Below are 25,738 nucleotides of genomic sequence, written 5' to 3' on the forward strand. Positions count from 1 at the left end.
CCGTGGCCTCTGCCTAAAGTCCATGCGAACAGTAATGACTTAGGAATGCAGTGATCTTTGTTTAAGGTAATGCAATCCATGATACCGGAGTAAGAATATTCCCAAATCCTAATCTTTAAAATATGACATTTTGTGCATCAGAAACCTTTCTAGAGAGGTACAGTATGAAATACGTTACTTTAAATAACTTTATTTCGGCATACATGCCATAAAGGTTTTCACATCTTCAATAACCAAACAAATAATGTAAACACATAACAATTAAAAGAATAACAAATCATATGCTAATTAAAAAGTTCCACAAATGTGCAACATTAAAAATGTATCCTTAGAGTGCCAGTAATACTAAAAAGAGAAAAGACCATAAAACCATCTGGAGATAAAATGTGAAAATATACAATTATCAATCATATAATAAAATTAGCACCTTCTAGACTTTTGCACTTTTCTCCTAATGCCCCACATGTGCCCTAGGAATTTGGCAAGACCACAAGCATACAGGGGTCTAGCATCTGATCTTAAAATTTGCAAGGCTACTTCATGGATATATGTTCACAGCTGCTTGCAAATAGGTGTTAGCCGTTTCGCTCTTGGGAGTGCATAAGCTGGGCAGGCATACATCACATGGGCAACAGATTCAGTAGCAGTATTGAAACCATAGCATAGGATTACGGTGCTAATGATTGTAAATAAATTCAGAGGAAGTGTACCAATCCTAAAATATAAGATTTCCTGCCATTTGGTGCCTGGATATATTTACCTAATTCTCCAGGGAACTATCCAGTTTGAAAACCATAAACTCAGTTGTTAGCCTACCCCATGACGTATTGCTGAACCCAACTTGCGCTACCCAATACCATGTTTTCATAAGATACCAGAATTGAACGAATTTTCCAATGTTTCTATGACTGGACGTGCACCTTGCATTCCCACAGGGTCCTGCTTGGCTGATCCACCATGGCAATTACACTCCCCACACAGTCCCTAATAGTACCATTTTCTAGCAACTTATCTTTCGTGGGGACACTCGAGTCATCAACAGGTAGGACTTAAAAGGACTCCACATCAAATGGAACATTACAACTCTGAAGTCAGTCATTTTCACCCAAAGCAGAAGCATGGCCATGACAAACTGTTGAAGGGTGAAGGCAGGTGCTAGTTAACTTGTTACCAGTTGGTACTTGAATTCAATTTTTGACCTTACAAGGGGACATGAGCTAGCCTCCAGAGCTACCAAGCTTTCAACAAGACTCCCATCCGTAAGAAGCAGTTCAATACAATCGGTGGTACTATAAGAAAACACACGTCCTCTGACCCGCATGATGTCTTCCCTGATCACTGACCTACAGCCTCTCCCGTGACGGATCCAATGGATCGCTTTATTCCTAAGTGAATCCTAACTCTCATACCACGGGTGTGAAACAATTTTTGGCTCCTTGACCATATAGATTTCACGGGGAGCAGAGGAAGCAGGAGACTTCTGAGCCAGGGGTTGCCATCTTGGTGCATTTCTGACCAAGGATTCTTCGAGGTGACCAGATCCTCTAGGGTTACGATTAGCCAAGTCCAGCCTAAGGCACTCGTTGTATTTGCCTAAGTGCCTCCTACTCGAATGCTCATCAACAGATATTCTATCTCCACTAGTATACTCTGCTCTCTGGGAAACAGGAAGGATCCCTCTGGGCTCTGGAATTTAATGTGTGTCAGGTATTTTGGCTATGAGGTTGCTGTTAGCCTACCATGGATTGCATACAGGCCTCCTCTCTCCTTATTAACCACTGTTTCACCATCCCATTAAGATCACCTATCATAGACCTGAGAGCATCTATTTACGCTCTAAAGTCGCTGATATACTTGTAAACGTCTGATTCGAGAGACAGAGGCCCCACTGTCAATACTCTGGGAACCTCTTCACTATACTTTGGAGAGGTGAGTACCTGTTACTACAAATGATCTTCGGGTCAAGTGAACCAGGTTACAACAAGGTGTCAGGTTCTGCCGTCTTAGTGATATCTGGTGGGGGTGCCTGCTGTCTGAGTCAAGGTGTAAAATTTCTTAAACATCTTGGGTATACTTTCTTTGTGGACTAAGATGCACCCTGGGACTAGGAGTCCCACCAGGTTATCCACAAGCAGAAAAAACTGACAGCCCCCACCAGCAAAGTGTCATGCGCCTCGTGGGGAGAAGCAACACTATGAGTGTGATGACCACACCTCCGCCATGACAGCTGCGGCGAGTGTGGGGCCAAGATGCACCCTGGCACTAGGAGTCCCACCAGGGTGTCCATGAGCAGGAACAACTGACCAGAAAGCGTATGAAATGCACTTTAAGGTAAAAATTGAGGATTCATTTATAAGTTCTCTTGTATATTGCTATACAGCAATCTTTTGTGATTATACATTAAAGTTCCAAGCACGTATCTTGTTGACAAGAATGGCAACAATACCCCATCCAATATAAAAGACACTGTGCCATCCGATGAGCATATTTCTGATTATTCTTGACACAGGCTGTCCTGGAATACCTGGACATGAGACAGATGTTTTGACTTTAATTTGTTGTGAGTAATGTACAAAAATAGTATATCACATTTTGCAAGCACTTAGAAAATTCAGTGTCCATAAACTATTTTGCTTAATTAAATCCACTTAAATCTAGTTACAGCATTATGTAAAAATGTCTCAACATTGCAGAATGCATCTCTGTTTTAATTTGATAGAGGAAATCTAATTCACTTGTATCATTAGCAATCTAATAATCTCTTAATAGGGAAAATGTATACAAATATCACTCACTCGTCCGTGCACCTCAGTGCAAATAACATGCACAGCAGTCTATCAATAATAAATTGCAGCACTATAAATAAAACATGGGGCTGGCTTAGTGTTGTATGCTATTAATATGGTTAAGCAAAGAAATGTACAATAGAGTTGCTGAACTGAATTTCGTAATAGTCCAAAGTACCTTTAGTTGTGTTTTTTCACATTTAAGAGGAGTTGCCAAGTCAGCCTGTCATCAATCAATAGCCCCAGATAGCAATAGTCCATACCTGTCTAGTTCATGTTATAGCCCCACACAAAGTTATAGTTGCACGAATCAAAGTGCATACATTTTATTTTTGCCAGTTTAACTTAGAGGAACTTAATATCGTATAGTAGCTCTCTATCCCTTTAAGTTCATATTGCAGACCTACTGGCGTGTGTCTAATTATTATCATGTTGTCGATGTAAAAAGAGTGCTGCTATATGGGTACTACCTGTTTTAGGAAGAAATACTCTTCACCTTTAGGAACAGTGAAAATAGATCTGCTAAAAACAAATGACTTAAAAGAGTGACCTCAATAGGAAGCCTTTTTAAGTCAAGCCTAGGCAGTGCATGCACTGTCTCTCGAGACATGCTGTATTCAGTCTGTGAGCTTACAGCCCGCCTCTAGCTTTGGATTGGCTTTTTTCAGTGTCATTCAAAAAATATTGCATCTAAGTGGATAATGGCTCCTGCTTATCCTACCTTGTTCTCAACTGCTAATTCCACGGAGTAGCACCGCTGGATTTATCCTCTTCCACTTGTGACATTAGATATTATATTTTTGGAACTTTTAGTTTTTTACATTCAGAGCAGCACTTCCAACTTAGCGTGGCACCCGATTCACTGTCGAAATGCTTCAATGTAATCGAACACTTCCCTTGTGGCACATGCTTCACAGATGCAATGGTCTTTTAATTTATGCACAAGCTGCACCCAATGTTCTTTTTATATATCTGTGCTTTTCAGGGATGCTCAGTGCACGCTTCACGGCTGGCGCTCTTGCTGCACACGCTTCTCGTGATGTTCTTTTTATTTGATGACGGTCAGCGTGGTTCACGCAGATGTTCATGTTAACTTTAAGTGTTTCTCTCATTTGTTGGCATATCTTCGCCAGCTTATGGAATTCAATAAAAAGGAACTATATTATAAAACTCTTCACAGCAGGAGTCTAATACATGGCTTGGTGCATTTGACGTGCATGTCCTGTGCAACATTTGACTCACTGGATGAGTGCCAGTGGTGGAGAGACCCTGTGTGCTCGACCTAATAAAACGGTGGCCTTGCCTGCAGTGATGGTAGCATATGTTTGCCACAGCGCCTACATTTTCCAGAAAGCTAAAACCTATTTTAAGTAGAAATTACTGATGAATGGAAGCACTAGAAATAAGACTTTTTTTTAGTGGAAAAGATTGCTTTTGGATTGACATTCATCCATCAGATTCTGAAGAAGTGGCCTGTGTGCTGATAGCAGTTTTCAAATAAATGATTTGTTCCAGTTATTAAGGTATTAGTTCTGTCCTGTCTACCGACAGACGCTATTCAAGTTCAACTAAAATGGATAATAGTACTAGCTGTTATGTTACAGCACTTGGAGTAGACAAAACAGCAGTAAGGAGCACTGTTTGGAAAAAGGTATTGTTATTGTGTCATTCATATTGTGCAAGGAAAACCTCTTGCTCACGTTTAACAGTCAGCCAGTTTGAAAGATTTCCAGTCTTGACCAGCAGGTGGCAACATTTGCTAAATTCACAACCTCTGGACTTCAATAAAAAGGAACTTTATCATAAAAATCTTCTCAGCAGGGCTCTAATTAGTGTCACGGTGCATTCAAAGTGCACGTTGTTTGCTACATTTTACTTTTGTTTCGTTTCTCTCACTGGGTGAGTGCCGATGTGAGAGGGACCCTGTGCACTCTGGGAAGCTGCTACCTAAGAGGTTAACCATGGAGCCCTGTTCTCTGTCTGCCGTGTCAGTCTCCTCTACTCTACTAGTTGGCTTGAACTAGAGGCGCCCGGCTCCAGCTACACAGGATCAGCACCAAGCTCTCGCCCAGTGCTACTGTACCATGCATGGGTTGTGGAGTCAACGAGGCACACCAGGAGCACTGCGGCAAAGGACACTTTGGGAGGGCCAGGAAGGAGACAGCACATGGGTGAGTGAGAGAGAGACGTGCAGTAGAACAGTGTTGCAGTGAAGCACCACTGGTACTGCCACTTGGACGTCAGAATGCAAAGAGCTCAGGAGTGCCAGGTCAGCTGTGAAATGTTCGCCCACTCCTGCTCTACTCGTTGCACCCCTGCTTTACCCAAGATCTGTTTGGATCTCCAGGTATTTCAAGACAAAAGAAAGGCTGGGAGAGTGCCTCAAACAAAACTCAGGGCAACTTGACATCTCTTGCACAGATTTTTGGTTATGAGGATATTAAGTAATTTTATCTTCTTTTAATTGTGGGGGAGTTTTATGTATGAGTCACGCTGGAGTATATTATCTGAGCAGCACAAGGGCAGTTGGCCAATACTTCAGCAGAGTCACGAGGGGTGTGGCTCAGTTGTATGGGCAGTGGTGCCATCTGCGCACAGACAAAGTTGACAGTATGTCACTGAAAGAATCATGGTATTTGTAGTATGGATGAGATCTGAGTGACTTGCCTATATAAATCAGAGGAATCGTAGTTGGAGAAAGTGTCACTACAAGATAATGAGGTAGCTGCACGCAGTATAGTTATTGAAGGAAACTTAGCTGAGAAGGAATATATGTTTTTGTGGAAAAATAGTTCTTTGAGATCATTGATGACTGGGAAAAACACGGGGAATGAGACTCAAATCTGTAGATCGTTGGTAGGAATATGTGACTAACCTGGCAAATTCTATATTCCGCAGTTGTGCTAATTGCCCTAGAGCCATTCGCATAGACACTTCGTCACCCATACACCCATTAACACACACACCCATAGAGCTACTCACACAGCCCCTCAGTCACCCATACAGCCACTCTTACAGTCACTTACCCACCCATACAGCCACACACACACTTATTCACCCACAGAACCTTATTCACTGACTTACACACCCATATAGCCACCCACACACCCACTCCCAAACTGATAGTCACACAGTCGCTCAGATAACATATGTTAAACAGTATCACTCAGTAGTGCAAAAAGAATATTAATTTAACTGACACAGTAGTTTGGTATATACCTTTAAGTCTCAGAAACTTTTACCAAACACACTCGCTGGATGATGCCATCAGGGATGTAATTTGTGCGGTCATCAGTGATCTCACAGACTGTCATCAGTGATGTAATACGTGAGGTCATAAGAAGAAGTGCATTGTGGGGACGTAAGTTATAGTTAGCTCAGGTAACTGTAATTGCTGAATTTCAATGGTTTACAACTGGCCAATCTGAGCCTAACTATAACGTCCCTGTAACCTTTGTATTTTTCAGTGAATTTCAATTTTTTTTTGTACATTTTATTTCCTAACTGTAATATTTTAGAGTGGGCGTGTGAGTGGCTCTATGGGTCTGTGAGTGTTGTTGTAGGTGTGGGGGTGTTGGTGTGTGAGTGGGTATGTGGGTTTGTCAGTGGGTGTGTGAGTGCCTGTGTGGGTCTGAGAGTGGTGCTGTGGGTGTGTGAGAGTCTGTGATTGGATGTGTGATAGCATTTGTGGGTCTGTTAATGGTGCTATGAGTCTGTGAGTGGGTGCATAAGTATTTGTCTGGATGTGTGAGTGGTATATGGCTCTGCACGTAAGTGTGGAAGTGAGTGTATGGGTGTGTGTGTCGCTGTGTGGATCTGTGGGTGGATGTGACAGGGGTCGAATAGATGTTTGAGAGTGTCTATGTATCTGTGTGCCAGTAGCTTTGTGAGTGGCTGGGCCAGATTGGAACTTTACCTGTTCCTTTATCCAATAAGAGTGTACACTTCTGGTTCCTAACTATATCTTCTCTTTATTGTAACATTTTGTTTGCAAAGGTGGAATGATGCAAACTTATTTAATGAGGAGATTTTCTTAGTGGTTCGATGATTATTTGTTTAGTGTTTTCATTATTTGCGAAGTAGTTGTGAACTGTCACGTTACAAGTATTGCGGTGATGTGGTTAAACGTGAATTTGCCATGTTTTTTTAAAAGTGTAAAAAACATATATACTGATGTTTGAAATAATGCTTCACATCACCAGTTTACAAATATAATGTTTAAACTAGTATTTATGTAGGTAATTTTGGGGAAAATATTTTTAAAGTTCTTTTTGCCATTTTCGCAATGATGCCGTCCTTCGAGACATCATCTGCTATTGTAATATGTAATTTACATTGATCTGTTTAATCGCAAATTTGCTGTTTTTTTTTTAAGTCTAATACACATATATAAAGATATTTTAATTAATGGTTGAGCAATATCTTAGAAAAATACATTAATTGCCATCTGGTAAATTTCTTAGAAAATGCCCAATTGTTAGATGCCACCCAGACGGGCTTTAGACCCAAACACGGGACTGAGACCGCCCTCCTCATGGTCACGGAGGAATCCAGAAAAATCATGGATCAGGGAGGATCAGTGGCAGTGATCCTCCTCGACCTCAGGGCAGCCTTCGACACGGTCAGCCATGACACCTTGCTGCATCGTCTGTCCAGCATCGGAATTAAGAACAAAGCTTGGCTATGGTTCAAAACCTTCCTGGAGGACAGATCCTTCCGAGTTTTTGACGGTGAGGCCGTGTCCACCAGCAGACCATTGAGGTGCGGAGTCCCTCAGGGCTCCTCTCTAAGTCCCGCTCTTTTCAACATCTATATGAGGCCACTGGCCGATGTCGTCCGCCCTTTTGGGATTAAGATCATCTCCTACGCGGACGACACGCAGCTGGTGGTCTCACTGGCACAGGGAGCCAACCCTCCCACGTCAGGCGGACTTAGAGACTGTCTAAAAGAAGTAAAAAACTGGATGTCCTCATCATCTCTTAAATTGAATGGGGACAAAACGGAGCTGATGCTCCTGGGCCCCTCCGACCCCCTTTTTTTCAACTCCCTGTGGCCCTCCGATCTAGGCCCCCCCCCAGCACCTAAAGACAACATCAAGAGCCTTAGGGTATGGCTGGACAGTTCCCTTTCATTTAAAACCCAAGCCACTAAACTTTCGGCAACCTACTTTGGCCTCCTCAAAATGCTTAAGAAGATCCTGCCTCTCCTTCCAATGGAAGCCAAGCAGGTAGTTTACACAGGGTCTGATACAGTCCCGCTTAGATTTTAACAATGTGTTATACCTCGGCGCCCCAGACTACACCCTACGCAGACTTCAGATAGTGCAGAACTGCGCGGCCCGTCTACTACTCGAACTTCCTCGCAGTCAATCTGTGAGGGCCGGGTTGGCTAAACTTCACTGGTTGCCAATTCGTCAAAGAATCCGATTTAAAGCCATGTGTATTGCTCATCAGGCCTTTTGGGACACGGGCCCTATGATCACCCGCGATCTAGTCACCCATTATATACCCACCAGAAACCTTCGCTCCAGTCAAACCTTCCTAGCGACACCCCTTAGAATAAAAAAGACCCAGGTCAGGCGGCAGGACGTTCACCTATAATGCAGTTAAGTCCTGGAATGCTCTCCCTCTGCATCTCAGAGCCAACTCCAACCTTTCGTCATTCCGAAAGAAGCTAAAAACTTTCCTTTTCAACCTTCCCTACTAAGTCCCTCTCAGCCACTTTTATTAGGTTCCTTTCTATTATCTTCAAGCGCTTGGACGCCCCCGGGCAGCAATTCGCGCTCTATAAATGTACTTCCATTCCATTCCCATTCCATTCCATTCCACTAATTGTTACAGTTTTTTAACTTCATGAAGATATTGGTTTTTTTGTTCTAGTTGACATTTTTTTTTTAAAAGCACAAAAAATACAATAGGATAAATAACTAAATAAAACACAAAAACTGTTCCAGAAAAAAAGAAGAAAAAAGGTTCTCTTTAGAATTACCTTTCATGGTTAAACAATAGATAAGATGTATGTTTGTGTATATGTAAGAAGGGCTGGTGTAGAAATGAATGTGTGAGTGTGTGAGTAGTTGTATGAGTGGTATATATATTAGTGAGGACACAAGTGTGTGTATGGATGAGTACATTAGTGCAGGTATGGGTGAGTGACTAAGTGTAGGACTGGTGTATGGTGTATCAGTAATTAGATGAGTGCATGAGGGATATTTGGGTGATTGACTAGATGCATGAGTGTGTATATGAGTGGTGTATAGGTGATTGTAGGAGTGTGTGTATGGGTGTCTGAGTGAGTGTATTAGTGGTGTCTGAGTGACTGATGAGTGTACCAGTGCGTGCATGGGAGGTTGAGTGCATCAGTGTGTGTATGGGTGAATACATGGGTGCATCTGTGCATGCATGGGTGATTGGTTGAGTGTCTATGTGTGTATATGTGTAACAGAGTGAAAAAATGTATGAGTGGTATATGAGTAAATGTCTGAGTGCAACTGTGTTTGGCTATGCAAGTGTTTGAGTGGGTCTGTAAATGGGTGTGTGTGTCTGAGTGGGTCAATGAATGATCCTGTGAGTGGGTGCATGAGTGTCTGATTGGGGGTGTGAGTAGTTGCATGAGTGTCTCTGAGTTGGTGAGTGAGTGCAGGATTCTGAGTGGATGTATGAGTGGGTGCATGAGTCTCTGAGGAGGTCTATGACTGGGTGAGTGAGTCTCGGAGTGTGTCTGTAAGTGGTTACATGAGTGTCTGGGTCTGTGAGTGGGTGCTTAACCCTGAGTGGGTGCATGAGTCTGAGTAGGTCTGTGAGTGGGTGCTTAAGTCTCTCACTGGCTCTGACAGTGGGCGCCTCCATCTCTGAGTGGTTGAGTGCAACTGAGGGTGGGTATATAAGCATATATTATGTTTTTTTACTTTTTTCAGTGATATGCACAAATTTGTCGTGATTTGTCATGATGTTACACGCTGATGGTCGTGGCGAATTCGGAAATATTGCGGGTGGGGAAAAAATCTTTTTTTCCTCACCTTTCCCTATTAAGGGGTTCCTAATACACCCCTATATTCCTTTCATTAGGTCAGGGCACATGCAATCTGAACCCTTATGCCACTTTCTACCATTTGGTTTGAGCCCCGGGGACTGCTCTAATGAGATAAAATGGCAGCCTCAACTCTCTGCTCAGGTTTTGGTCAGCCAGTCACAGCATTCCTATTGGCATGCTTATTCGCAATTAATCTCAAAATCGTCATGAATTAGCCACGATTGCAGATATGCTTATCTGGTTTTCCTTAAATTTCTCAACAACTACTAAACGGATTACTGAAAGCGTGATCTGCGAACCAAAATTTACGTTCCTGCCAAATTTGGGTTAATTTCGTCCAGCGGTTTGGGCTGTTGTCGTGTCTAAAGTTCCTATAGGAATTAACTTGGGAAATGCCCTTCTTTTCACCCCCTCACTTTTTCTTGGCCCCCACTTGACAGATCACCCTGAAATTTTACATGCACAACAAGACCCACTATGACACTTTTTTGGAAACTTTTGTGAAGATTCGTCAAACGATGGCAAAGATATAGGCAAGTCAAAAACACGTTTGCTATGAAAAAAGTCGTAAAAGTAACTACCTACTGGCGACATACATACATATGGCTCTCAGGTGTGAGAAAAAGCGCCCTCCGCTGCAGGCCGGTGGATCCTGGGGGGATGGGGGGGGGGGGGCCTGCATTGAAGGAGGCAGATCCTAGGTGTCTGTTTTTTTGGTGGAAGGTCATGTACTCCGGCCCTTCGTTGTGTAGGGCTTTATATGCCTGGGTCAACATCTTGAACTGGCATCTCTTCTGATTGTGGAGTCAGTGTAGCTTCTTGAGATGGGTGAGATGTGGGTCTGTCTGGGGAGGTTGAGGATGAGTCTTGCAGCTGAGTTTTGTATTGTCGGTAGTCTCTTCATGAGGAATGCAATGATTCCTACGTAGAATGTGTTCCCATAGTCCAGTCTGCTGGTGATGAGGGCCTGTGTGACGGTCTTTCTGGTGTTCACAGGTACAGGGGGCAACCTGAAGATGTTGCTGAGCATGTGCAGGGTGTGGAAGCCAGTGGATGAGACCGTGTTTTCATGTTTCTTTATGGATAGCTTGCTGTTCAAGACAAAAAAATGGGGAATCATCTAAACTTTTATTGCGATCTAACTGTAAATAGTTATAGAAAACACAGAATAAATAAAAAATGCTGAGGTTGCATGCGTGGTCTGTTGGGGCAGGGGTTTGGTGGAGTTCAGCAGGCCACCATGTGTCGTTCCGTGGTGGTGTTGCTTCCAAAGATGAGGATGCCTTTCATGTCTGTGTTGAGCTTGAGACAGTTGTCCTTCATCCTGTTGGTGACGTTCATCATACATCTGTGGAAGTTGGCTGTGGTGGTGGAGGGGTCTTCTGACAGTGATAGGATGGGCTGGGTGTCATCGGCATAGGAGATGATGTTGAATCAGTGCAATCTGACGGTGTCAGCCAGGGGGGTCATGTATGTGTGGAAGAGGTTGGGGCTGAGGGACGATCCTTGGGGGGATTCCACAGATGGTCTTCTTTGGGTTTTGAGATGTACCATGATAGACAGATTATCTGGGTTCTTCCGATAAGGTAAGGGACGATCCATTTGAGGGGATCTCCCTGAATTCCGATGTGGTGGAGTCTGGTGATCAAGATGTGATTGGAGGAGGTGTTGAAAGTGGCTGACAGGTCCAGGAAGATGAGGACTGCCGTTTCACTGTGGTCTAGGAGGGCCCGATGTCGTCGGTGGCTGCAATCAGGGCTGTCTCTGTGGTTGGCTTAGAATCCAGATTGCGAGTGGAGGCCAGAAGGTTGTTGTGTTTGGTGAGTTGCTGGTTGATTGCCTTCTCAAGCACCTTCGGTGGAAAGGAGAGCATGAAGATGGACCGGTAGTTCTTCGGTTCTCCTGGATTGGCTGATGCTTTCTTCAGGAGGTGCCTTACTTCAGCGTTTTTCCAATCTTCTGGGAAGGAGGGCGAGGTGATTGAGATGTTCAGGACTTTTTGAGCTTGTCGCCAAAGATCTTGCTCCTGAGGTTGAAGATGTGGTGGGGACAGGGGTCCATGGGTCCGCTTGAATGCACAGAGCTCATGATGGAGATTATGGCTTGGGTATGAGAGGATCCCAGTGGGTGAGCAGGTGTTCTGAATAGTGTTTGTGGGTGTAAGCAGTTTGAAGCTGTCTGCGGCGGAGTTGGGATTTGAAGTTTTTGTAGATGACTGAGATCTTGTTGTGGAAGAAGTCCACCAGGGTGTCAGAGTTCTTGTGAGGTGATGATGTCGTTCTTGGTGGTTGCGGGGTTGGAGAACTCCTTCACGATAGTAAAGAGCTCCTTGCTTCGATTTGTGCTGGCTTCCATGTGGTCTGCTAGTGCTTTCTTATTTATTTCTTTCAGGAGACGTTGGTACTAGTTGAGCGCTGCCTTGAATGTGATGTGATATCCCCTGTTTCTTTGCTGGTGCGCCACTTTGTTTCTAATTGCTCGCACTTGCTTTTGGTGGAGTGGGTGCCTAGCGTTGCTAAGAAAGTCATCTGCATTGGTTTCAATGGCCCATACGATGGGTGCAAGGCCTTGATGACAGACATGGCCTGTGCCCAGTGCCTGCACAGAAGATTTGGCATCTTGGAGAATGGGCAACGCCTTATGGACACTGCCCCTGCATCTGGCTAAAGGCATGGTGCAGTGGAGTCCGTGCATTTGGTTTGTGTACAAATCATTTACGAATACTACATGCTGTGCATAGCGCTCTCTGCATACAGCTGGAGGTTTTGTCAAAGCCCATGCTCTATACGAGTGCCATCTGTGCACAGGCAAATGTAATAAGCACTTGATTATAGTAGAACAGGGATGTGGTAATTTTTTTTTTTTTTTAAATCTTCTGAAATTGGCTGGAAAAAGACCTTAGTTAAGGCTAAGTTAAAGTCAAGTTGGAAGAACATAGGTGAAACAAATGAACAAGAACTGAGCTGTTGTGATGCACTGTCTATGATATAGAACCTAAAACTCTTAAAATTGGCCATCTAAAGAAGCGACACAACTGTAATCCCCTCGAGCTGTTACACCTCCTCCTTTGCCATGTGACAATCATAACCATACACTTGGTCACATAAGTCTGCAGCTTAGTCCATAGTTTGTAAGATTACATTAATGAGACTTAGACATCGCCTGCAAGCAGGTATTATATTGCATAATATTAGAATGACCAGGTAGCCACCCAAGTTGTGTATTCAGTTGATCCATAGAAAAACTCAAACCAAAGGGCTCTTCTTCCAGCCATGTATTTACCAAAAATATTGTGAAGATCAGTTAGTAGTTCTCTATATAGTCTAAAAAAAAAAACCTCAGTGATAGTATTTTACTTTAAAAAAAAGTTTATCGGTGCCTCGAAAAAGTGTAGGCATGGATATTGGCCACTTTGTGATACCGAATGACCTCTGTATTTGGATGAATTAGTCAATCAAAATTTGGATTTTAATATCACAAATGAATGTTGTTAAAGAGGCGGTATGGCTGAAATGGCAAACTGATGAAAATTCATTCGTTTAGCATAATTGAATGAAAACAGTATAGAGAATAAATAAAAAAGAAGTCTGTTCGGCAGAATAAAAGAAATACAAATCAGCCATTAAGCAAATACGTGTCACTTTGCCCAGGACTATGATATACATCTTTAATTTTTTTATTTTTCTTTGTGCCAGAATTACCGAAAGAACGTTCTCTCTTTGGGATCACCTGTGGAAAAATCGTGTGGACTATATGAATCCTCTCTACAGACCAGATCACAGTCAGACCCAAGGCACCCTGCGTCCGAACACTGCTCCGTGCAATTTCAAGTATGTTTGTAGCCTATTGGTAATTTTAACTCTATTTTGTTCCCACCATCATTGGATCCATGACTTCTGTTTTATTAGAATGATTTGGTGTTCATAATATTTTTAATTTCCTGTCTATTGGCTTGCAAGTGTCTAAAATTAAGCTTCACAGAGTAGCACTTGGAGGTTTGAACATATTATGAGGGCAGTTAACACTTTGACTGTCATTGCTAAGGGGTACTTTCCTAATACAGACTAAGAGCCAGATGTACGAACAGCAAAATTGTGTCTCGCAAATTGCGACTCATTTGTGAGTCGCAATTTGCGAGGTGCAATTTGCCATGTTCAACAGTGTGTTTAACACTGTTTACGATTCCCAATGGGTCCGCAAAGTGCGAGGCTTATTAATATCAATGAGCCTCTCACAATTTGTAAGCCCATTGGGAATAACTGGCCCTCCGAGGTATCGTGGCCTGCTGGGCTCAGCAGACGACCAGGTCTGGGACTGCTTTTAAATAAAGCAGTTGTTTTTTTTTTAAATGTCGCCCGTTTTCCTTTAAAGGAAAATGGGAGGCATTTAAAAAAAAAAAAAAAATTTCGTTTCATTTTTTAAGGGCAGGTAGTGGTACCGGTCTTTTCGAGTCCGAGGTTCCGGCTCCTCTAAATTAAGCCTGGGCAAAGCACTACGCTACGCTCGCGTAGTTTGCGAAGTTCACGCTACTTCGCACTACGCGAATTGCACGTAGCACAGTGCGAACACGCGTAGTGTAGTGTTGCATACTGCTGCGGTCATTTTTTGCTTGCTCGCGGTCCTCAACGTCAAGTTGGCGACCGCGAGCAAGCAAAATGACATCCCGCCGAGACTTTTTCCTTGTTCGCGATCAGCAACATCAAGTTGGCGATCACGAGCATGGAAAATAAACCTCCCGGCGAGATTCTCAACGCGAGGAGGTCAGGTTTCTCATTGCGAGTTGACGCGTATGCTCGCGACCGCTCGCGATGAGAAACTACCAGTTCGCGTTGAGAAAGCTGCCGCTCGAGTAGAAATCTACTCGAGCAGCAGAACACTACAGCTCGCACTGTGCAAGATGCCATTTTCAATGATTGCACAGTGCCGGTTGCTTGTCTGCACTGTGCAATCATTGAAAACGGCATCTGGCACAGTGCGAACAAGGTACTACGCAGTTCGCGAAGTGGTACGCGTAGCTTGCGTAGTGCGAACTGCACTTTGCGTAGCTTCGCAAAGTAGCGCCCAGGGTTACTCTAAATCTGTGTGCTGGCAAGAGGTAGGGCAAGTGCCAGCAGCTACCTTCAGAGGTGGGCATTAGTCATGGACTAAGTCCATTGTCTAATCCTCATGCAGCATTTCCACTTACTGTGGTTTTCACATATCGCCTTTGCTAAACAGCCTGCTTTGGTAGTCTGCATCCGCGGAAATTAGGAGTTATAACAACACAGTTTGAACTCGTGAGTAATGCGTTGGGCTTTATGCAGTTTTCAACTTAGCATGTGTATGCGGAGCTGGTTGTGAATTTGGATTCTGCACGTTTTTCTTCTTTGTTTGTTTTGGGCTTAATGCAGTTTATAACCTAGTAGGCCCACATGAGGCTGGTGGTGCATTTAGCATGTTTTTCACCTTTATTGTGTTTCTCACCTTGAGTTGATCATTGGGGCTAATATGTTTTTCTCATTGAACCCTGTGCACCCACCAGTATTGTTTCTAGTCACTATGTGTTTGTCTCAAATGGCACTATAAAGCTTGTTTCATGTCATAAATGTTGAGGAGGTTGGGGGTACCATCACATCAAGTATGTTACATGTATTTTTACACAAATTGGAAATTTGAAAGTAATGCTGTGGTAAGACCCTACTTGTACTATTTATTATTTTCTTTGTATAGAGTGGCCCCTGAAGATAGGACTTTGGTCCTGAAATGCTTTGGGTATTACAATTCTGATTGGAACCAACGGTGGATCAACTATTACACATTATTGACATTTTCTTGAAGTTAATGGTCTTAGGTTCACAAGGAAAGGATTAGTCTTTGTATTAGCAATAGGTTCAATCACCTACATATTTAAACAACAATGTAAAGTGGAAACTTTATTAAAAAAGTGAAAAATGTGATTTATGTTGTTGGATAAATTCATATACACTGCACACTGAGTCTAAGGCGCCGGCGGTAGTTGGCCCTGTTTTTGTTAAAATAGCAATTAGTGGCGTAAACCATTGAGATTTCACATGCAGAAGTGATATGTCTTTGCATCTTGAAATGTTGAATACACATATAAAGGTTTGCCCAAGTATGCAGATTTTTCTGCATCCATGAAATGTATAGGGTGTTCTGTAGGAGTGGTTCATGCAAATATAATGAGTTTCTTAAGATTATTAAGATTGTGGTACTCTAATACAGTTGCTGTGCCGTTCTGACACGTCTCTGCACTGTGTAACGTTCCCTTCAGTGAAATTGCCATAAGGTATAAAAGAAGTGTGGGTTAAATACATACCTAGTTGTATCTAGTTATAGGAAAGAGAAATCCTCTTCCTCCTTGAGGAAACGTACTAGTCCCTGAGTGACCTTTGCAGAATAAATTGCAGTACAAATTGGGAGCATACAACCTTAAGTGCTGAATGCCAGGTTCCACAGGAAAAGCCACTTCAGGTGTGCCTCCTAGAAAATGACCAATATTTATTCAAAATCAATGTTCTGTAAAGCAACTTGAATTATAGTTGCAATTCCTTTAAATGCACATATGCTAGTACTATGCTTCTCAACAATAAATATTAATTTAGACTACATATCCCAAATACCTAGGCCAAAGATATGGTGCTTAGCTTGACCCATTATCCAGTCTCTGGTTAGTTCCCCTTTAAACTATCACTTTTGACCAAACTCTGCCTCTTTATTTAGCTGCCTCTTGCAGACCATTAAACGCCAACATAAGCAAACCAAAACACTTACTTTTGAGATGTTGCATAGACACTTCATATTGTGGTTGCTATGAGAACATTTTTCAACCACTTATTTAAGCAAATCTTCTTCTAGTACTGAATAAATAGTAAAATATAATACACTTAAGTCATATGGTTATGTGATACTTTCCTTCAATAACTCTTTGCTTCTATCATGAAAGCCCTGGCTGTAAAGTTGAATACCCTCATATCTAAAACTCTATTACAGGAATCTATACAAGACCGCATGGTCAGCTTACCCGGAAGCGTTTTAAGAGAAATCTTTCTATTACCCAGCAAGTTCAAGGATACCTGTAAGACCATCCAGATGTCCCAGGGAGTACTGCATATGGGAACTGGAGAAATACATTGTCTAATCCTTCTTAACAGATAGCAGACCAGTAGCTGAATGCCTACTGCAGCGACTTACAAATACTTACACCTTGAATAAAATAGCTCATCTAAATTGTTAATCCTCCTACAAGCATTAACTCATGTTGCCAGATCTTCCTATAGTAAGAGCACATCTCAATAGATGCTGGAAAAAGGATGCACATTTTGATCGACATATTAGCTTGTCCTTGCAGATCAACTTTCACACCTGGTTGTGCTGGAGCAAAGGGCTCCTTGAAGAAATCATGTGACTGTCCTACGATTTCCCAGTGATTTGTGATATCTTCAAGGATACTAGGTGCACAATTCCCATATGGATTACCAGTTTAGTATCCCTTGTATGCATGTCAGGAGCTTAGAGTTCCAGAAAAGCATAAACCTGAAAAAGAGGCATGATAAAAGGCAGCTTTGTCTCTTTTTAAACTTTGTTAGAATCTTTGGGCATCATGGCAATGTTAGAATGCCTTACTCTGTTTCTCCCTTTAGGAATGCAGGAGAGTACTTTTCCTGATGTCCTGTGTTTTTAGACTTGAGCTGAAGAAGTTTCAATCCAACGTGGATAACTTGATTCCAGTGAATCTTTTATGGTTTTAATTTAATTGAACCAAAATAAAGAATTTTGAATTGAATTTAATATGGGCAGATCTAAACTGGGGTGGCATGGTGAGCAAAAGAATGATGGATTTAACCCAGAATTCTTGACTGGGCTGAATGCTTTGATTTGTTCTGCATTCTGTCCATCAATTGTGTGTATTTTGCACTTGTGAGCATGGCCTATGAACTGTGGATGGCTGCCAGTAGAAGACTGATAATTTGGCAATTATGACAGGGAAGGAGCCATTTCCTCCTCGTTAGCTTTGTGGGAGCTCAACTGCCTTAAAGGTTTTGAGTTGTCGGTCAGTTCCTGGAGATCAATAAGGGATGGAAGATGATTGAGGCAGCCAACCTTTAGGGTAAGACTTCTTCTCCAATAATTGCTGGTTCTGACTCAGTGATGAGCTTGGCACAAAGAGAATCAGGGGATCGATGAATATGGATAAGCCAAAGCCCACTCTTTTGTAACATAGTAGGGCATTTATAGATTCTTGAAAAAAGATATCCACTTATAGAAGTTAACAGTAAGTGTAGAATGTTTCCTAGAAAGTAGTACTATGAACATAGTTGGGGAAAAAACGGAACATAAAAATGCTACGGGGTGCTAGTACCTTGGACTGGGCTTGTTCTCACAATGGCATCTTAAGGTGTGAAGAAGCTGAACTGGAGTTCCTAGGCTGGAACTGAATCCTCAAGTTGTAGCAACTAGAGTGGAATTAGAAAATCAATTATATATCTTTAGACTTGTAAGTACCACACCTATTAAAAAAGTAGAAAGAAAAATTTACTAGTAGCTTGGGTAGCTTGCATATGACCAGCACTGGAATATAAAAGTGGAGAACAAGAACCATAGAGTGAAACACAAGATGGATAACATCAGTTGTGTTGAAACGAACCCTAACTCCAATCAGTTCATAAAGTAGAAACACGTAACAGGAAAATACAGACTGCCAAGTAACCAAGAAAGATTGGTCTTGGTTCATGTGTAAGGATGGAAGAACTCACTGTCATGATTTTTATTTTAGGGCAAAAAGGCAGTGGTCTCCGGAAAATAGAATTACACCCTTTGCTCAATTTTGACCATGTAATAAAACCTATGATCCCAGCTGCCCTCACAAGTGAAATGAAACAAACATGAACCCCAGAACACCACATCAAACAAAAATAAATACCTCTGTACAGTGTGGCACCTTTAATATGTATATGAAAGCTCCGCTTATTAGCTTAGATCCCTTGTGTGTATTTGAGTGCTCTGCCGATTTAGCACTGTTCTTCCTTCTGTGTATGCGGGTGTCTTGATTAAGAGCGTATGTTCACGCATGCTCAGTGTTAAAGTCTTGAGACAAAGTATGGATGTGAGGAGGAAGAGGAACCAGGTTCGTTCAGAACCAAGGTAAGGGAACCATAAGGCTTTCTTATACTGTTGGGACAGATCTATAAGTCTAGAAGTGATTCTTACAATGGCCTCATCCTCAAACCGGGCATAAACCAAAGCAATACATTTTTGTTGCTCTATACTTCCTGATACTATCATGCAGTACGGCTGGTGGCGGGTGTAAAGCTCTGCTGCAGAAACAATGCCAGGGAAATAAAGACCATGGATGCTCCTTCTTGGGTAATAGTACCTTCTGGGCTTGCAAGGTGTCTGTGATTACTGCGACTCTACAGCATGTTTTTGCTGGCACAACTATAGACCAGCATCTGACATTCATGATCTAGAAGTCCATCATAGTAAGAGACAGTAAAACTGCTTCCTTCACTGATGCTTGTTGTGTTTGATAAAAAAAAATTATCCTCAAGGACTTTCAGTTTTTTAAAGCAAGACTGTCTCGCTCATCTGCTTAGGTTAATATGTATTAGAACGGTAATCAAGTTTCACTGACTGCAGGCATTTCGGTAAAGACATTTCAGCAGTTCATGAGGTGAACAGCATAGAGCTTCTTACATATCAGTGTGTCTTCCAGACCACCACATTCCAACATTGATTATCACATTTCAGTTTAGCATTTTTTGGGGTACAGACATAAAACTGATCAGCAAATGTACCAAGTAGTAAAATGTATGTCTTTCTGATAGAACTTCTAATCTGAGCTCATGAAACGCATTCTTTACTAAAGGCCATTTTCAGTCATGATATTCTCTAGGTTCTTAGATAGACATTGGTTGGTGTTTACAATGTGGATGGTTGTCTACACTGCAAAAGAAACAATTGATGGACGGAATGCTGGACAATGCAAACATACACCCCCAGTCACAAGGATCAGGTTTTAATCCATCATTCTTTTGCTCACCACACCACCCCAGTTTGGACCCAACTGTGTCTACACTGCCACACAAAAATGAGTAAAATTGCACCAACATTCAGTTAGATCTACCTTCCCAACCACATCCTGATTTGTTTGCATCGCAAATGATCAAGGTCTTTCCACTGTGCACACTGGCATACTGAACCCTGCAACATGCAAGGCCTGCTTGTATGATAAACTGCTTACGTTGCTGTCCTGAATCAATTGTCTGAGATAGTGAATGATGACATGGTCAACAGAAGCCAGGCTTTTGAGCATGTCCTAGCTCCTTGATTGCTTGCAGTACAGGAAAGGAAGGAAGGAAAGGAAATGGATTTGTTAAGCGCGGTTGCTGCCCACGGGCGTCCAAGCGCTGAGTAGAAGCAGAGATGTGACGGAACAGGGAGATTAGGATTAGAGAGATTTGGCGAACAGTAATGTTTTCAGCTTTTTCCGGAATGCGAGCAAGTCGGGGTTGGAGCGAAGAGAGAGGGGGAGAGCATTCCAGAGCTTGGCGGTGTTCAGCGAGAACAGCCTACCCCCGGTCCTGGCTCTTTTCACTCTAGGAACAACTGCCAGGAAAGCATCCGTGGATCGAAGGTTCCTATTTGGGTGGTAGGGGATGACAAGATTGTTATTTATTGCTGATCCCGTCTTCCAAAAAGCCCGATGCGCAATACACAGCGCCTTAAATGTCACTCTTAGCCTCACTGGCAACCAGTGCAGGCTTTTTAGTCCAGGTCTAGCTGACTGGGTTCGCGGAATCTGGAGTAGGGTACGTACGGCGCAGTTTTGTACCACTTGCAGCTTCCTAAGGGTCATCTCAGGGGCCCCTACGTATAGAGCATTGTTTGAGTCCAGGCGGGACTGGATGAGGCCTTGTACTGCCACCTTTTTGGCCTCTAGAGGCAGAAGTGGAAGGACCTTCCTCAGGACTCTAAGTAGGCCAAAACAGGTGGCGGACAGCTTGGTGGCCTGGGTGGAGAAGGAGAGCCTTTTGTCTAACCATACTCCCAGGCTCTTGACACTTTCCTTGCGGGTGGGGGGAGCACCCAGACCGCAGGGCCACAAGGAGGTGAAAGGTACTGGCGATGCTGGGCCTAGGAGCATGAGCTCTGTTTTTTCTCCGTTCAACTTGAGGGAGGAGTTGGTCATCCACTCCTTCACGTCCTCTAAACATTTCAACAGACCTACCGGGGATTGCCTGCTGCTCTCTTGCGCCAATGAAACCACTAGCTGAGTGTCGTCGGCGTACGACACGATTTTAATGCCGTACGGTTCGACTACCCCAGCCAGTGGTTTCATGTATACATTAAATAGCACAGGGCTCAGTGAAGAGCCCTGCGGTACTCCGCAGCTGAGAGGCTTACTGGGTGACATTGTATCGCCGTCGAAGATCTGAAAAGATCTGTCAGACAGGAAAGAGTCGAACCACCTTAGTGCATCACCCGAGACTCCGATGTTATAGAGACGGTTCAGCAAGGTGGCATAGCTGACCGTATCGAAGGCGGCACTTAGATCAAGGAGGATCACTGCCACTGATCCTCCCTGATCCAGTATCCTTCGAGATTCTTCGGTGACTGCTAATAAGGCGGTTTCAGTCCCATGCTTTGGTCTGAAACCTGTCTGGGACGTATGTAATAGGGAGTGGTTCTCTAGAAACTGGACCAACTGGGCATTTATATATTTCTCCAACACCTTGCTAGCCCAAGGGAGGAGTGAGATGGGGCGGTAGCTGGAGTGATCATCAGGGTCCAGGTTAGGTTTTTTCAACAGCGCCCGCACCATTGCTTGCTTCCAGGCTGTGGGAACTGAGCATGCGGATATAGATGAGTTTAGCAGTTCCAGGATCACAGGCAAGGTGGCTTCACCTGCCTGCATCAGGACTTCTGGGGGCGCTGGGTCACGTGGAGAGTCCGACTTAACTTGGCGTGCCACTTTATCTAGGGTGTCAAGGTCCAGAAGGGGAAAATGATCAAGAACAGGCTGGTCTGGGGGGAGGGGGGTTCTCGGGAGGAGTAGGTCAGTCGCATCCGAAGTCGAGGCTATTGTTGGGAAGGTGGAGTAGATTTTCAACACCTTGTTATGGAAAAATTCCGCCAACTCATTGCATTGATCTTGAGTCTTGATCGGATGGGGGGCAGTGGTGACGCTGGTGCATTGTTTTATTATGTGGAAGATTTCCTTGGGCTTTGATTTAGCTTCCAGGATTTTGTCAGAGTAATAAGTAGCCTGGGCCGTCCTGACCCCTTCTCTGTAGGCTTTGATCGCCTCTTTGTAGGATGCCTTTTTTCCGGGAGAAAGTCTAATCGCCAGGCTCTCTCTCGTTGCCTACAGAGGCGTTTTTGCTCTCTTAGCGAATCAGAGAACCAAGGGGCTGATTTCTGCGTTCTTTTTGAGGACGATCTGCGAAGAGGGAGGATCATATCTAATGAGTTCGTAATCCAACCTACATAGTTTCCGTTGGCCACGTTGGGGTCTGGGCAGGGTGGCGGACGGGTGGAGTCCAGATCATGCGTCCAGGGTTCCACGGGGAGTTTTGACCAGTTTCTCCTAGTTGTGGATTGAGGGGGTAATTGGGGGGCTTTATGGGTGACCCAGGTAAACGGGACCAAGAAGTGGTCCGACCATGGGAGGGGAATGGGTTGGTCAACAGTTAAGTCAATGCAGTTACTGAAAATAGGGTCCAATAGATTGCCCTTTATGTGGGTCGGGGCTGTGACCAGTTGGGCCAGTTGAAGAGCTCCAAGGTCATCTATTAGCTCCTTAGCAGTGTGGTCTGAAGGGGAGTTAAAATGGAGATTAAGGTCCCCTAAAACCGTATGATTGGCAGAGGATAAAATTCTTTTCGCTATAATCTCTGGGAGAGATGTATGGAATAATTTTGCAGGCTCGGGGGGGCGATAGATCAAAGTGCCAGAGAATGAACTATTCGCGTGGAACTCCATACAGAATTCTACACTCTCGCAACCAGGGATGGTTTCTGCTGTGGTGCGGCAATGATACTGGTCCTTTAATATAATGGCCAGACCTCCTCCTCTCCCTTCCGGTCTGTCTACTTTGAAGATATGGTAGCCAGCGGATAAGGCTGAGGCTAAATCAGGCTCTGATTGAGCCGAGAGCCAGGTTTCTGTTAAGAAGATCGCGTCTGGCTTGTGTTCCTATAGCAGCATGGCGATTTGTGTACAATGCTTTGGCAGTGATCGACAGTTTAACGCGTACATGCAGTATTTCTGGGCTGTGGCCAACGGGGAGGTGTTGCGGAGGGGGTGTTTGCAGTCCGGGCAGCGGGGAGGGAGCTCTGTAGGAGCATACATATGCGTGCACTGGACAGCGACAGTTCTTCCTATGCTGTGTAAGGCTGTCGAGCTATATGTCCTGCCCTGGGGGGTGGGAGAACCAGGGTTAGTGGCCCCTGGTCCCGTCTGGTCGCGGACGGGCGCAGACGGGCTTGCCTTTGGCGCGCCTTCGGCGCACCGCCGGCGCGCCCGCTGCGCCCGTCCGCTGCGCCTCCGGAAACAGCACATTCTTAAATATCAATGGGAAGGGGCGTGGCCTATTTCGGTGGGCGGAGCCCGGGAGGTCGCGGCGGTTGCCTGCTGCCTGCTTCAGCGCCTCGCTCAGCTGAGCGGCGAGGCAATCACCAGGTGAGCAAGTAGTGCAAGTTTTAAAAGCACACAAGCATTCACACAATATACAGTTTTAAAATTAAGTTTAGTGAAGGGGTTCCTAGCTCTCGGCTTTCCGCCTCAAGAGCTCTGTCCTAAGCAGCGCTGGTCAACAGAGCGCGCCTAGATATGCAAAAGGGGGCATGGCCTATTTCGGTGGGCGGAGCCCGGGAGGTCGCGGCGGTTGGCTGCTGCCTGCTTCAGCGCCTCGCTCAGCTGAGCGGCGAGGCAATCACCAGGTGAGCAAGTAGTGCAAGTTTTAAAAGCACACAAGTATTCACACAATATACAGTTTTAAAATTAAGTTTAGTGAAGGGGTTCCTAGCTCTCGGCTTTCCGCCTCAAGAGCTCTGTCGTAAGCAGCGCTAGTCAACAGAGCGCGCCTAGATATGCAAAAGGGGGCGTGGCCTATTTCGGTGGGCGGAGCCCGGGAGGTCGCGGCGGTTGCCTGCTGCCTGCTTCAGCGCCTCGCTCAGCTGAGCGGCGAGGCAATCACCAGGTGAGCAAGTAGTGCAAGTTTTAAAAGCACACAAGTATTCACACAATATACAGTTTTAAAATTAAGTTTAGTGAAGGGGTTCCTAGCTCTCGGCTTTCCGCCTCAAGAGCTCTGTCCTAAGCAGCGCTGGTCAACAGAGCGCGCCTAGATATGCAACAGGGGGCGTGGCCTATTTCGGTGGGCGGAGCCCGGGAGGTCGCGGCGGTTGGCTGCTGCCTGCTTCAGCGCCTCGCTCAGCTGAGCGGCGAGGCAATCACCAGGTGAGCAAGTAGTGCAAGTTTTAAAAGCACACAAGTATTCACACAATATACAGTTTTAAAATTAAGTTTAGTGAAGGGGTTCCTAGCTCTCGGCTTTCCGCCTCAAGAGCTCTGTCCTAAGCAGCGCTGGTCAACAGAGCGCGCCTAGATATGCAAAAGGGGGCGTGGCCTATTTCGGTGGGCGGAGCCCGGGAGGTCACGGCGGTTGCCTGCTGCCTGCTTCAGCGCCTCGCTCAGCTGAGCGGCGAGGCAATCACCAGGTGAGCAAGTAGTGCAAGTTTTAAAAGCACACAAGTATTCACACAATATACAGTTTTAAAATTAAGTTTAGTGAAGGGGTTCCTAGCTCTCGGCTTTCCGCCTCAAGAGCTCTGTCCTAAGCCAGTACAGCAACGTTCTGTTGTTTGCACAGATAATCCACATTTTCCAGAAGAAATGGTGTATAACACTGATTTGTTTTGGGAATTAACTTTGCAACCATGTACAATAAACTAACGACAAAATAATTCAGTTGGAATTATGATAACACTTGTCAAGGCAAGAGGTTATCTTTGTTATGCATTATAAGCGCATCAATGACCTTTGGTTGTACTAGAAATTATTATTGATGGAAAGTTTCAACCTTGTATGCAGCTCTTAGAGAACGATGCAACAATTCTATGAAAGTTGGGCATGATGACCAAGGATCCACTTGTCTCAATCGGGAGCATCTCACATGCTTCATAGGTAGCAATGTTTTTGTGGACCTTATATTTTACTCACTCAAAATCGAATTCTCATTGCCTGTGCAACGTTCAATAGAACAAAATAAAATCGAGAAGATTAAAATTGCTATATACAAACACAATAATCATACATGTATTGCTTGTCAAATATTTGAATAATTTTAAATATGAGGTAGTCTTACTTAGTCCTGCAGTTTTTTCTTGCACAAAGCAAGACACAAGGGTTTTTGAAGCTTTAAATGAAAGATAACTCAAATGCACTCTTTGAATTCAGTGTCACAGGACATATTGAGAATTTTGTAGGAAAATGCAGATCGTAAATAGAATCCTAGTGCTGGTTTTTGAAATTGGCTTCTGTGCTACATTGAAATGTGCATATTACTATTCTTTTAATTTTTAGCTGATTTGTCCACGGACAGCCTTACGAATAAAGGACCCATCCCTTGAGGTCACGCAATATTAACTTTTTCTTTGAAACTAGGACCGTGCATAATGCTTAACTAACTTTTGCAGGTGGTATCAAGACCCCTGTGAAAAGAAAATTGCATTGACAGATAAACCGAATGCTCTGCCACCATGTACATTGATTGATTCCACATGTTGTGCCATTGCATAACTACCTGTTATAAGAAGATAAATGAGGCTTGGCAAAAATAAATCCTTTTTGCTTATTTTCATCTCTGCAAAAGGGAAAATACCATTAGGAAATATAGGCATGCCCTTAAGATTGTGCCT

General features: G+C 43.9%; 1 protein-coding gene across 1 annotated transcript in view; it reads left to right on the plus strand.

Moving 5' to 3' along the window:
- MTMR7 (myotubularin related protein 7) overlaps positions 1–25,738 on the plus strand; it is a 276,881-nt gene that overhangs the window by 190,017 nt on the left and 61,126 nt on the right. The window contains exon 12 of the mRNA XM_085642011.1: positions 13,514–13,648. Within this exon, the coding sequence (XP_085498137.1) occupies positions 13,514–13,648 (135 nt within the window). The remainder of the gene's footprint in view (positions 1–13,513; positions 13,649–25,738) is intronic.

Source organism: Triturus cristatus, chromosome 2_2, assembly GCF_964204655.1.
Source record: "Triturus cristatus chromosome 2_2, aTriCri1.1, whole genome shotgun sequence".
Taxonomy (NCBI): Eukaryota; Metazoa; Chordata; class Amphibia; order Caudata; family Salamandridae; genus Triturus; species Triturus cristatus.